We start from the raw sequence: 15,584 nt of genomic DNA, 5'->3' as shown, positions 1-15,584 counted from the left end.
CAGTGATGAAATCCTCTGAAAAAGGCTTTTCACTAAATAAAAAACTGCTTTACATTTATTATTTATTTATTTATTTATTTATTAGCAAACGCCCTTGTCCAGGGCATCTTACAAAATATAAGAGCAATACAAAGTGCAATACAGTGTAGTACAAGGCAAAATAAATTTTACAAATTCAAAGTGTATGCCAGATATACAGTAACTAGGGCTGTGCGATATGACGATATATATCGTATGACGACAGAAAAACGTCTATCGTTTCATATTATGCTCTAACATTTACATCGAGGTGTCACAAATGCCACTCTTTACGGCAATATTTTTCGACATTAGGACGCTTTGCGTTCTTCCCAGTTCTTCCACACGTGTCGGATGCGGCAAGAAATGTGCATCAGAAACACAGACAGACATGGAGGAGAGAGAACTGACACACAATAACCACAATAACCAAGAGATACTTCAGTGCGCAAGCTCACACGTTGCGCCCCGCTTTCGTTGCGCCCCGCTCTCGTTGCCGGGCTAAACTCGATCTGCAAGTACCCCCCACCCCCAATTTAGACTGATATTATTTGTATAAAATTATTAATAACGTTTGTTTGCATTTTAATAAATTGGAAAGCAATGCAAACACTTTTATTTAAGTACAATCGAAACGCGACAGTCAGAGGAGAAATGTGCCACTATAAACCCGGCTGTGGTAAATCTACCTGAATCTATATCTTTTACAGAGCATGTGTTGCGTGATTAGAATTACTTGTATTGTTGTTGTTATGCGACAGTTAATCATACTGTTTGTGTATCAGGAGATTGTCTTGACCAGGACCACACCCCTAAATGCATTGAAGCAACTGCCATGTGATTGGTTGGTTAGATAATTGCATTAATGAGAAATTGAACAGGTGTTCCTAATAATCCTTTAGGTGAGTGTATATATATCCCACAACAAAACACATGTAATAGTAATCACACAACACTTGCCCTGCATTCTGTATTTCCCACGACAGCCTGCATGTGGTATTTGTTAGTTTTGCATATTCAATGAATAACGAAGTACTTGTTGTTTGAATGTCTTTAGTCGTTTCTTGTAGCTTGATAGGCTAAAAACAAGAGATATCGAGAGATATATTGTGTACCGCCCAAACATCTAAAAATATCGAGACATTATTATTAAGTCATATTGCCCAGCCCTAACAGTAAAAATATATAAGGTCTTACATCCTAGATTGTAAGAGCTGATCAGTGCAACTACTGGGAGAGCCGTCTCAGTGGAGTGAGCTGTGCGGAAGCTGGATTGCAGAGGATCTAGAAGTGAGTGATGGGAAAGAAAGTCAGATAGCTGACGGTGGACCGCCCGCTCCAGAGTCTTTGAGAGGAAGGGGAGTAGGGAGACAGGGCGGTAGTTCTGAGGAGAGGTGGCATCAAGGATTGGTTTTTTGTGAAGTGGGATGACAGCAGCTTGTATAACCCTTTTCTGGTACCATGAAAAAAGTTACATTGACAGTACCATTGGGGTAGGGTCACAGAGACCCCATGGTACTACAGCAGAGTTAAAAAGGGGAGGGGAAACAGCCAGAGAGGAGGGAGGAGTTGAGGAGGGAGTAGATGAAGGAGAGTAGATTAGGGGCAGTCACTTTGAGGAGGCAAGTGGGTAGAGGGTCCAGGGTGCACGTTGTAGGTTTGTGACATAGGAGGAGAGAGGAAAGATCAGAGTCTGAGAGAGGTGAGAATGAAGAAAAGGAAGCTTGATCAGTGGGAGACTTGGGCGGGATGGGAGAGGAGGGGGTGCTGTTGAAGAGCTTGCGGATGTCTGTGATCTTTGAGGAGAAGAAGGAGGCAAAAGGAGGAGGGGGGGACAAAGAGGGAGGAGAAGGTGGAGAAGAGTTTGCGGGGGTTGTTGACAGTGGACTCAAAGAGTGATTGGAAGTAAGACTTCTTGGCTGAGGTGAGTGAGGAGGAGAATGTAGACAGTAGAGAGCGGTAGACTTTGAGGGCAGCTGGGTTTGGACCTCTTCCACTTCTGTTCAGCAGTGCGCAGACTGAATCGTGCTGAGCGGCAGACAGAAGAGATCCAAAGCTGTAGAGGGGAGGGACGGACAGGACGAAACGTGAGAGGACAGAGAGAGTCAAGGGAGGAGGTGAGGGAGGAGAACAAAGAGGAGGTAGCACAGTTGACAGACAGATGGGAAAAACAGACAATGGAAGGTAAGAGAGTGAGAGCAGTGGAGGCAAGGGTGGAGGTTGAGACGGAGTGGAGATTATACTGGCCTGCCAGGCAGATCATCACCATTATATATACCAGCATGCCAGGCACATCATCACCACTATATATACCAGCCTGCCAGGCACAGCACTATTATATACTGGCCTGCCAGGCAGATCATCACCATTATATATACCAGCATGCCAGTCAGATCATCACCACTATATATACCAGCCTGCCAGGCACAGCGACATTATATACCAGCCTGCCAGGTAAATTAGCACCATTATATACCAGCCTGCCAGGCAGATCGACACCACTATATATACCAGCCTGCCAGGCACATCATCACTATATACCAGCCTGCCAGGCAGATCAACACCATTGTATAACAGCCTGCCAGGCAGATCAACACCATTGTATACCAGCCTGCCATTCACATCACCACTATATACTAGCCTGCCAGGCACATCATCAGCCCTATATATACCAGCCTGCCAGGCAGATCGACATCATTATATACCAGCCTGCCAGGCACAGCACCATTATATACTGGCCTGCCAGGCAGATCATCACCACTATATATACCAGCCTGCCAGGCAGATCATCACCACTATATACCAGCCTGCCAGGCAGATCGACACCATTATATACCAGCCTGCCAGGTGGATCGCCACCATTATGTACCAGCTTGCCAGGCACAGTGACATTATATACCAGCCTGCCAGGCAGATCGACACCATTGTATACCAACCTGCCTGTCACATCACCACTATATACCAGCCTGCCAGGCACATCATCAGCCCTATATATACCAGCCTGCCAGGCAGATCGACATCATTATATACCAGCCTGCCAGGCACAGCACCATTATATACTGGCCTGCCAGGCAGATCATCACCACTATATATACCTGCCTGCCAGGCACAGCACCATTATATACCAGCCTGCCAGGCAGATCATCACCACTATATATACCAGCCTGCCAGGCAGATCAACACCATTGTATACCAGCCTGCCAGGCAGATCACCACTATATACCAGCCTGCCAGGTGGATCGCCACCATTATGTACCAGCCTGCCAGGCACAGTGACATTATATACCAGCCTGCCAGGCAGATCGACACCACTATATACCAGCCTGCCAGGCACATCATCACCACTATATACCAGCCTGCCAGGCACATCATCAGCCCTATATATACCAGCCTGCCAGGCAGATCGACACCATTATATACCAGCCTGCCAGGCATAGCACCATTATATACTGGCCTGCCAGGCAGATCATTATCATTATATACCAGCCTGCCAGGCACAGCACCATTATATACCAGCCTGCCAGGCAGATCATCACCACTATATATACCAGCCTGCCAGGCAGATCATCACCACTATATATACCAGCCTGCCAGGCACAGCACCATTATATACTGGCCTGCCAGGCAGATCATCACCATTATATATACCAGCATGCCAGGCACATCATCACCACTATATATACCAGCCTGCCAGGCACAGCACCATTATATACCAGCCTGCCAGGCAGATCATCACCACTATATATACCAGCCTGCCAGGCAGATCATCACCACTATATACCAGCCTGCCAGGCAGATCATCACCATTATATACCAGCCTGCCAGGCAGATCATCACCACTATATATACCAGCCTGCCAGGCAGATCATCACCACTATATATACCAGCCTGCCAGGCACAGCACCATTATATACTGGCCTGCCAGGCACATCATCACCACTATATATACCAGCCTGCGAGGCATCGGGATATATAGTAGAAAAAGCAAACTCACCACTTAAAGAAATACAGTATTTTAGAGCTACCAACCACTTCATATTATTTTCATATACATTTAAATGTATATGTAAGGTTATGCTTTTTTAAGACAAAATCAAATATTTACATTGTAAGCTGTCCCAATACCGGTACATGATAATGCACAATTAATATACAATACTTTTTTGAAGCCTAAGATATAGAGTTGGCAAACATTACACATTCAAACATTTACAATCTATCTCTGAACAAGGAATTCATGAGTCGATAAGAGACCAACCCCCTGCATACTTGCAATAAGTAAACCAACCACTATGAAATTGAATGTATGAAAGACAATGTATTAATTTGAGGGAAAGATGCTTCTGTATTAATCTGGACTATTTATTAAAAGTCTATATTTTTGGAAAATGGAAATCAACTCACCATTTCAAGTCGTACTGTGCTGCTGCACTTAGTCTTGCCGCGGTTTTCAATTTGAAAATGCAGTATCGAAAAAAACAAAAAAAAGTCCGTTGATACCTTGCAGGCATGTTGTGGGTGTGACATATCAGGGGAGGCGGGGTTTCGTGTGAGCGGTTTCTTCTATCGGCTTAACAGGCAGCGCTGCCTGCCAGTCGCCGTTCAAGGCTAATTTGTCCCCTGAGCTGGAACCGAGGCAATAGTGGTTGCTTTCAGACAGTGTTTCAGGACCATACATGCAGGAGCAGGGGACACCGAGTGCAATGGCAATTTCTCCTTAATGCAACCATTCATATATAGATGTATGACAATAGTTTGTTTCTTTTTCTTATCATGTCATGCAGAAATGTTTTTTTTTTTTTTTTTTTGTAATTTACTAATCTGGAACTAAAAGTTTATGCATAAGAATTAAGGTTATAGAACATTTAGCCTCACCTGTATTTTTATGAAAGTGGACCAGTCCAATCAGGGGAGGGGCTACAGGAAGGGGATAAAATAGGCCTTATCTCAACCTGTAGTCAGTTCTGTTTTGTTGAAGCCTGTGTTAGGTAATGGCTGCTCTCAGCCAGTGAATGAAATAAGCAAAGCAAGCTTATGGTAGCTGTTCAACTGTCTTAATGGTGTAAGCCTGTAGTTAGCTGTATTCTTTGTTTTTTTGTTTTTTGTGTGTTTTTTTTGTTTACTTAAAAGCTTAGTTTTGCTGGCAACTGATCTACAGTTTCTAGTGAAAGTGAGAAGATCCCATACAATTAGGAGTAGATTATATGATGATGGATGTTGGGTTAAATGGATGTTTTGATGGACAATTTAAATACAGTAATTAACATAGGCCTGGTACATTTGTCATATGTATAATTGGAATTTACCATATGTAATTTGTTTGCAGGCAAATCAATGAAAATGGACAGAGAAATTGTGATTCAAGCAGAAGCAAAAAAGGAAAAGAAAATAGTAAGAAAACTGTATCCTAATTCTTACTTGTTTAAAACATGGGGAGATGGCCTGTCAGAAGAACAGCAGAAGGAAGCAGAAGAGCTGTTTAACAAATATGGATACAATGCCTTTTTGAGTGACAGGCTATCGCTGAAAAGAGACCTCCCTGATACAAGACACCCCAGGTACATCAATTTTGATTATGATTTTATTTAATAATAAACCATCATGAAAATCAGGTAGTTTGCATTACTCGTAACTGTCATATGTATAACAATTTAATTAATTAATTAATACATAATGTTGTTTTATGTAAATATCCTGAAATCACAGATAATAATTAAATTACTTTTGAAAAAATAAAATTTCAATATACATGTACAGGTGCTTGGAGAAAACATATCCCAAAAATCTCCCTACTATCAGTGTGGTGCTGATTTACTTGGATGAAGCACTGTCTATATTAAAGAGAGCAATTCGAAGCATAATTGACAGAACACCGACACACCTATTAAAGGAGATTATACTGGTAGATGACCACAGCTCAAATGGTTTGTATATTTCAAATTATTTTTAAAATGTGTATTACATTTCCCAGTTTTGTGTGGATTCATTTTAAGAATGTTTTTACTGACATACACACACACTCTCACACATACATGTATAGCTTGCTCAATTGACTCTGGACATTCAAAGCCCCCCTATGTGTGTACATGAGATCTATAGTTGAAATAATATCAGTTTCATCAATATCATAATAAATAGCCTGGTTTGCTTATCGGTATCCCACAAGCCTTTATAACATTTGCATATTTCTCAGAATTGTTGGAATTGTATAGAGCCAATAAAACAGCCACCTTTTTAAGACACACAGCTGTTTACACCTGTAGATCATTCTTAATTATCTTAAAATCCCCTACACTTTAATTTGATTTAATTCTAGTATGAATAAATTTTATACTAGTTTTTGTACCCTTGTAATGTTATGTATATATAGATCATTGTATTTTAGATTTTTAATTAGTAAGTTTGATTCCGGCATTGATTTAATTATACTAAACTAATAATAATAATAATAATAATAATAATAATGTTCAGATGACTTGAAAGATACATTGGATGAGTACATCAGTTTCATACAAAAGGAGAATTCTGTACTGGTTACAAAAGTGAAACACAGTGAGCAGCTTGGACTAACACAAGCACGTGTTACTGGATGGAAGGCTGCAACAGGTGACGTGGTGGCCATTTTGGATGCTCACATTGAAGTTCATGTGGGATGGTGAGTTTAAAATTTGTGCAACATGGAGAGTTATCTTAAAAGTTAAAACATAAGGTTGATAATTCTGAGATTGTTATACAACAATAACTTTAGAAAATTAAGAAAATATGCTATATAAAAATACAATGCAATTGACTTATATCTTATATACATATTACTTATGTAGAATATTGATGTGATCATAGATACTTTGCTGAACTTGCACTAGTATGTCGGAATAAAATGAACAAGGTTTTATCACTGTTCACTTTGCTTTACCTGTTCATGACTAAATATTAGTACAGTATATCAAGGATCAAGAATGTATTTTTATTTATTTATTTGGTTTTGCCTGCAGGGCTGAGCCATTGCTTGCAAGAATTAAAGATGATCGCACAGTTGTGCTAACGCCTGTATTCGACAGAGTGAATTATGACACCTTAGAGGTCACAAAGTATAATCCAAATGCTGATGCCTTTGACTGGGCTTTGTGGTGCAAGTATGAGTCCTTTCAGCCAGACTGGTATAAGATGAATGATGAATCGCAACCAGGAAAGTAAGTCACCAGTCTGTCTTTGACATTGAAATCCATCCAGAGGACTGTATTATTTAATTTCCAACTCCAATAAGGGTGCAAGGTCATTCACTGATTTCATTCATATTTGTATGTATGCATTTTCTATTGTTGCCATTGTTAAACAATATGTGGGTTTTGTCTGAAGTTTATTTCTAAGTAACATTGCTATAATACACAACTACTGTATATATAATATAATACTAGGATCGGAGGGTGAGGGCTAGGGTCATTCCCTCCAGAAATGTCCGGAAACTTGCAAGTGCCTTGGTGGAAGAGTGGGGTAACATCTCACAGCAAGAACTGGCAAATCTGGTGCAGTCCATGAGGAGGAGAAGCACTGCAGTATGAGGGGCCGTTCAATTCAAAATTAACAGAAAAAATTAATCATATACCAAAATGGATATATCATATACCAAGGTGGATATATCATATACCAGAATGGATATATCATATACCAAAGTGGATATATCATATACCAGAAAAAATAATTCATATACCAAAATGGATATATCATATACCAGAAAAAAATATATATATACCAAAATGGATATATCATATACCAAAGTGGATATATCATATAGTAGAAAAAAAAAATAATATACTTAAGTGGATATATCATATAGCAGAAAAACTAAAAATCATATATCAAAATGGATATATCATATACCAAAGTGGATATTTCGCATAGCAGGAAAAAAAAATCGTATACCAAAGTGGATATATCATATACCAGAAAAAATATTTCACGTAGCAGAAAAAATATATATACCAAAGTCATGTGATGTAGATGCTGGTTGGACATGCGCAGTGCGCGCAGTTGGTGAGAGACGAGAGCGGATCCTTCACAGTTCACAGGCATGAGAGCCGAGTGAGGGACACATCGATGCGGACATTAAAGATTACAGGTGTACAGTCTAAGGCTAGTGTATACGTGGTTTGCTGTGTTTTATTGTATGCTGTACTTTATAATTAATAAGCTCTGCTTTTATCATGTTGGTGTTTTCAGAAGAAGGGTCATTATTACCCAAGTTGGCGACTCAACGTCTCACTCGCAGCGAATTAAAGATGGATGATGGGGACTCTAGCGCATCAATGTGTTTATTGCTGTGGTTTAGGGCCAGTCCCTGAGCCCTGATACTGACACGACATCAATACAGACCAGCTGTATATAATAATAATCCCATTATCATTGTCCCTTCTACTCTGATACCTTTAAACACAGGGATATATATTCGAACAATGTAATAAAACAATCTGTACGTAAGAAACAACATCCACACATCGGACCCGCAGCCCTGAGCTCCAGATTCTCATCCCCGCCGCACATAGGATTCATCCTACACTGGAGCCCCGCAGACGGGTGTCCTGATTAGCTGGATATGATTAAATTCTTGGAATCTCCAATTAATGTATTAATTCAGAAAAAGGCAAAAACAATTGTGTGTATATTATAATATAGCATACCTATATGTATATGTACTCTACACAGTTATAGCCACTATAGTTACTTCAATCTAGCCTATAGCTGTGTATACAGTTAACTACATTATATTAACTAGGTCACCCAGCAGTTTCAAGTGAAAACATCTTTGGGTGATATAGTTAATATAATTAAAACACGAAAAATAACATTAACACACTATATGCACAAATGGTGTGGAGACACTTAATTGACAGTTTGATCAAGCACGTATGTAAGGGCAGTACTGTATTCATGAGTCTAGATTGGTTTCTCTTTATTAGCCGATATGTTCTGTCAAAGTGATGCCGTTTGTTATAAACTTGAACAGCATCACATTTGTCACCACCAAATTACATTAAAAAACAAAGTTATTAATACATAACAAACAACAAATACAGTACCAGTACCAACTGTTATAACTGTAATATGTGTATACTAGTGTATATGTACAGTCAGTGATGATGATCCTCTCCTGCTCGTAACCGATCAATGTGTCCCTCACTCGGCTCTCATGCCTGTGACCTGTGAAGGATCCGCTCTCGTCTCTCACCAACTGCGCGCACTGCGCATGTCCAACCCAGCATCTACACCACGTGACTTTGGTATATATTTTTTTTCTGCTATGTGAAATATCCACTTTGGTATATGATATATCCATTTTGATATATGATTTTTAGTTTTTCTGCTATATGATGTATCCAGTTTGGTATATGATCTATCCATTTTGGTATATGATTTATTTTTTCTGTTAATTTTGAATTGAACGGCCCCTCATACTGCATTACTTAATGCAGCTGGGGGCCATATATACACTCACCTAAAGGATTATTAGGAACACCTGTTCAATTTCTCATTAATGCAATTAATGCAACCAATCACATGGCAGTTGCTTCAATGCATTTAGGGGTGTGGTCTTGGTCAAGACAATCTCCTGAACTCCAAACTGAATGTCTGAATGGGAAAGAAAGGTGATTTAAGCAATTTTGAGCGTGGCATGGTTGTTGGTGCCAGACGGGCTGGTCTGAGTATTTCACAATCTGCTCAGTTACTGGGATTTTCACGCACAACCATTTCTAGGGTTTACAAAGAATGGTGTGAAAAGGGAAAAACATCCAGTATGCGGCAGTCCTGTGGGCGAAAATGCCTTGTTGATGCTAGAGGTCAGAGGAGAATGGGCCGACTGATTCAAGCTGATAGAAGAGCAACTTTGACTGAAATAACCACTCTTTACAACCAAGGTATGCAGCAAAGCATTTGTGAAGCCACAACACGTACAACCTTGAGGCGGATGGGCTACAACAGCAGAAGACCCCACTGGGTACCACTCATCTCCACTACAAATAGGAAAAAGAGGCTACAATTTGCACAAGCTCACCAAAATTGGACAGTTGAAGACTGGAAAAATGTTGCCTGGTCTGATGAGTCTCGATTTCTGTTGAGACATTCAGATGGTAGAGTCAGAATTTGGCGTAAACAGAATGAGAACATGGATCCATCATGCCTTGTTACCACTGTGCAGGCTGGTGGTGGTGGTGTAATGGTGTGGGGGATGTTTTCTTGGCACACTTTAGGCCCCTTAGTGCCAACTGGGCATCGTTTAAATGCCACGGCCTACCTGAGCATTGTTTCTGACCATGTCCATCCCTTTATGACCACCATGTACCCATCCTCTGATGGCTACTTCCAGCAGGATAATGCACCATGTCACAAAGGTCGAATCATTTCAAATTGGTTTCTTGAACATGACAATGAGTTCACTGTACTAAACTGGCCCCCACAGTCACCAGATCTCAACCCAATAGAGCATCTTTGGGATGTGGTGGAACGGGAGCTTCGTGCCCTGGATGTGCATCCCACAAATCTCCATCAACTGCAAGATGCTATCCTATCAATATGGGCCAACATTTCTAAAGAATGCTTTCAGCACCTTGTTGAATCAATGCCACGTAGAATTAAGGCAGTTCTGAAGGCGAAAGGGGGTCAAACACAGTATTAGTATGGTGTTCCTAATAATCCTTTAGGTGAGTGTATATATATATATATATATATATATATATATATATATAGTCCAAAGTATGGGTGATTTTTGAAGATATACAATTTAACAATGCACTATTATTCCTCCATTGTTGTTGTTATTATTATTATTATTATTATTATTATTATTATTATTCCTGCTAACACAAAGGTGCTGAATCATGTTTTCTTTAGCTAGGCTGCATGTATATCAAAACGATGTTACAAAGTACTGAAGGTAGACCACTACAGATTCTTGCAATTCTCTGACTCCAGTCTTGTCTCTTTTGTTGTAAATTATGAGAAGTGTAGCGTTATGTTGGGTGTATTCTGATAAGAGCATTTTGGCTCTGAGCTGAAGCACTGATCTAAAGAAGACCTCTCCCCCCAAAAGTTATCAGAATTCCTTAGCTCATCAGCTTGGAGCTGCGTAGTTATTTAATGTCCGACTAAGAATACTAATGAGAGACTCACCTTCGTCTTACTAACCGGTATTGTAGTCACTGTTTTTATAACCTTTTTTGTTTAACGATTGTGTGTTATCATATGCGATCCCATGGTCTTTGATTTGGTCACGGAAGTGATTTGTCTTTGATTTGTTGATCTAGAGTTGAATTTTAATTAGTTTTTCCCTTTTGTATAATTAGTGTAGTGCTACATTTAGTCTTTGTTTTTGAATAAATTTGACAATTTATATCTTTGGAATTGGTGTCTGCGTCCAATTATTACAGAAATTGAGTTCTACAAGATTCCAGGATTCGTGATAAGGTGATACTATAAATTCACTTCTTTAATTGAAATGTATAAGTGTACCTTACGCTACAGAAGTAATCTTTTTTTTCTTCAAAACATCTATAATCAGAATACTTATCTGACCTGATCATTATAATGGAATGCAGTAAAATCTTTTAATCTGAATAAATAAAAAACATATTTTATTATTATTAATGGAACATTAATCATCACTTTGCTTCTGCTGTGTCTTTCAGGAGTCCTTCAATTATGGGTATCTTTGTAGCTGACCGACTTTTCCTGAAAGAAATTGGTTTGTTGGACAGTGGAATGAAAATTTATGGTGGTGAAAATGTGGAACTCGGAATACGTGTGAGTACCCTTTCAAGTCGAAAGACAACCATCACCAAATGGGAAGAGCCTTCTAAACTGCCAATCGTGTGAAAAGTGGTACTAAAGCTGCCTGCCCCTGCAGGGAGGAGGAGGCCGACCCCTGAGCCTGTGAAGTGTCTCCTCCTCACAGTAGCAACCTGCCATTTCTTCTTTCACTGCCGTGAATCAGACAAATGCTGCTTTGCAGGAGAGTTGGATTATTGACAAATCTTTTGATTAACTGAACTCAGCGGCTGCTGTTCTCCAGGACACCTGGGTGCGAAAGACAATGACATGGATATGCCCTCCAATTCCACTCTGGCCTCCCCCCTTCAGGGGAGTGCTGACCACTACTGTCGGATGTCCCAAAAGGAAATTGCAGCAATGCAGGACAAATGAGCTATATGACTGGTGGACCGAGAGAACTCACGAGAGGGGTTCTACTCGGGGTTCCTAGTGCGAAAGACGGATGGAAGTTTCAGACCCATACTTGATCTGAGAGGTCTCATCGTGTTTCTGAAGAGAAGAAACTTCCACAGGTTGCAGGGACACCTACTTGCATGTCCCCACCCTCTCAGTGCACAGGAAATATCTATGCTTTGCCTTCCAGGACCAAGCATATGAATTCTGCGTGCTGCTGTTTGGCCTCTCGCTGGCGCCCCACACAAGTGCATGGACACAGCCTCTCAGAAGGGAACATGTCACAACAGACTCAGACTGAGGATCAGTCTGGAATGGGATCGGGTTAAGGGCACGTGGAGCGGTCTCTGGTCATCTGCCCATATCAATGCACAGGAGTTGCAAGTAGGGCTGTGCCAGTAAACGGTGAACCGCCTCATCGCGGTGAAAAAATATTTATTGTCAATATTGGCTTTTTCTTTATTTATTTTTTCCAATGTAGCAATTTTTTAAGCCTCTCTGTTTAGTGATGTGCTAAGGTCGCTGCACTGTGTTGCGAGAAAGCGGGGTTCAAATCCCTACTGTAGCTGTTCTATGAACAAGTGCAGTGAGAATGAAGTTTAATTCTAAGTTAGATTCCTCATAGCCTATTAAACCAGAAAATCCATCCATCTTCAAAACCACTTATCCATGTGGGTCGCGGGAATGCCAGAGCCAATCCCGGAAAGCACAGGGCACAAGGCAGAAATACACCCAGGATGGGACACCAGTCCATCGCTGGGCACATACACACACAGGGCAATTTAGCATGGTCAATTAACCTAACCTGCATGTCTTTGGACTGTGGGAGAAAACCAGAGTACCTGGAGGAAACCCACACGTACACAGGGAGAACATGCAAACTCCACACAGACAGACACCCTGAGCCGAAACTCGAACCCAGGACCCCTGGAGCTGTGAGGCAGCAGCACTAGCCACCGCACCACCACACTGCCCTAAACCAGAAAATACATGAGGGAATTTTGTTCCTATTATACTTTTTTTATCATTGTGGTCTGTTTTTGTTTTGTTTCAGTATTTAGTATTATTATGCTAAGAAGTGTGTTTTTCCATACATAGCTCTGAAGTCACATGCATTTTGAACAAACTATGTTACGCTGTGCCATGCACTGCCGCGCGCTCAACAAATAAACACATCCCCCTATACCTACTCAGGCTGACCGGTTTCTGTAATTTTTCAAGTGACAAATCTCATGCATTGATGTTTTGAAAACTTAAGAGCTATGTATTATATAGGATGCAACAAGCTGCACAAAATTTGCGGGAAGTCTGAGCATTCATTGGCTAAATGATCATATTCTGTGCAGAATGACAAAAGTCTGTGTGACGTGAACACACCCCATGCCGACAAAGTGATGCCTGGTAGTAGGTAGTTTTCTATAGGAATCCTGCTTACAGCAATTTAGCTGGAGGTGAGATTCATGAGTTGAAAAGACTACAACTGCCGTGGGTAACTGTAGTATTTTATAAAAGGCTGTTTTGGAATCATTGTAGGACATTCAAAATTATTCTATCTAAATCAAATGAGACAGTAAGTGATCAGGTTTTATTTATGTAGCTTCTGAATTTGAATACGTAATGTATCTACTATTTATGATATATTAATAGCTCTATTGAAGTTTTAACAGACTTCTAAATATGTCGTCCTTGAAATGAGTAATGTTTTTCATGTTAACTAAGTAATTTGTTCATGTTATTGCCTCCCACATGACATGAAGAAAGACAAACCAATACATTAATTAATGCAGTAGTTAATTCATTAGTTACCATTACCAAATTACTTTGCATGACTTGCTGATGCATTAGTTACTGGTTTGTTCATGTTAACTAACATATTAGTTAATGTCTGATAAAGGGTACTTATTGTAAAGTGTTACCTCTTTATTTTGTATTTGTGTAGTAACTAGTTCCCCGCGACCCTCAGCAGGATAAGCGGTTTTGAAAATGGATGGATGGATGGATAGTAACTAGTTCTACTGTTTGAATGAACAATATAACAGAAGAGTCCTTCTATTCTTCAGAATAGCAGAACAAAGCCATGCCCCCCTGCGATGGTAATACTGATCACCACGGTAAATTCTTCAATGGCATATCGTACCAAAAATCAATCACCAGCACAGCCCTAGTTGCAAGAAGTGCCATTGGCACTGCATCATTTCCAGCACATCCTGTTGAACAAGCATATCTTAGTTCGGATAGACAAAACAACAGTGTGGCTTACATCACCTGGACTGCATCATGCAGCGTGCAAACTTCTCATGTGTGCCTGAGACAAGCTCTCATCGATCACGGCAATATATGGAGCAGATCTGGGAGAGGTGGGGCGAGCTCGAGTTGACCTCTCTGCTACTCAGGCAACGACTCAGTGTCCCCCGTAGTTCTCACTGGAAGCAGGAGGGGGGCCCCTGGGTGTGTACGCCACATCAATCTACAGGAGCTTTGTCAGATCTGCAGGGACTCACGGATCCGGGGACACAAATGGAAATTGGGCTTCAAGGAATTCAAGACAGAAAACAGGACACACTTCTTCACACACAGAGTTGTTACAATCTGGAACAAATTCCCCAGCAATGTGGTTGAAGCTGAAAATTTGGGAACATTTATAAACAGACTGGATCGTTTCTGTTCATGGTTATGCTGAAGTTTAGGAGGTAGGGTTTGTGTGCTCTTTCAATATGAGCCTTCCGGAACTGGTGCCTAGCCAGAAAAGTGGATCCGGTGTCGTGCTCCATGATGACTATACTGTGCTTCCTGCAACAGCCGCTGAAGGTCTATCTGGCTGCTATCTCAGCATGCCACGATAAGATTGACTCAGGAGCTCACTTCCTGGTGACCTAATTCCTGAAGAGAGTGTAGCGGCTGAGACCACCATTGAAGGACATAATTCCAGTTTGGCACTGGTCCTTCAGGGGCTTAGCTGAGCTCCCTTTGATCCCATTTCCACAACAGAGCTCCACTTTCTCTTGCTTTCAGTTTCATTCCTTTTAACGATAACTTTGGCAAGGAGAATCAGTGAAATAATTGCCTTGTCTATGTATAAAGCCTTTATGATCTTCTCTGGAAGCAACAACAGGGAACCTTCCTACCCAAGGTCGTGTTGGCTTATCACATTAATCAACCTATTGTCCTGGAGTCATTCCACCCCCCTCCACAAATGTCAGATGAGGACTGCAGACGTCCCACACTGTCAGGTCCTTGAGGTGTTATATGTAGTGGAGTGTGCACTTTCGCAGCTCTGACCAACTTTTGGCAGCTTTGGTACAAGTTTTCACATGATTGGCAGGTCTAAAGGGTCTTCCCATTCAGTAATGGGT

The 15,584-nt window shown here is 40.9% G+C and overlaps 1 protein-coding gene across 2 annotated transcripts in view; it reads left to right on the top strand.

Moving 5' to 3' along the window:
* Positions 1-15,584, top strand: part of LOC136764105 (probable polypeptide N-acetylgalactosaminyltransferase 8) — a 52,523-nt gene that overhangs the window by 32,328 nt on the left and 4,611 nt on the right. The window contains exons 1-6 of one of the 2 annotated variants that reach the window (XM_066717927.1): positions 4,712-5,080; positions 5,345-5,576; positions 5,776-5,942; positions 6,490-6,673; positions 7,011-7,208; positions 11,697-11,811. In XM_066717927.1, coding sequence (XP_066574024.1) covers positions 5,353-5,576; positions 5,776-5,942; positions 6,490-6,673; positions 7,011-7,208; positions 11,697-11,811 — 888 coding nt within the window. In that variant the 5' untranslated portion in view covers positions 4,712-5,080; positions 5,345-5,352. Of the gene's footprint in view, positions 1-4,711; positions 5,081-5,344; positions 5,577-5,775; positions 5,943-6,489; positions 6,674-7,010; positions 7,209-11,696; positions 11,812-15,584 lie in introns of those variants that run through there. The other variant, XM_066717926.1, reaches the window with a different exon arrangement.

Source organism: Amia ocellicauda, chromosome 12 (genome assembly GCF_036373705.1).
Source record: "Amia ocellicauda isolate fAmiCal2 chromosome 12, fAmiCal2.hap1, whole genome shotgun sequence".
In the NCBI taxonomy this organism is placed as follows: Eukaryota; Metazoa; Chordata; class Actinopteri; order Amiiformes; family Amiidae; genus Amia; species Amia ocellicauda.
Note: the sequence above shows the minus strand (reverse complement) of the source record. Positions and strands in the feature narration are given on the sequence as shown.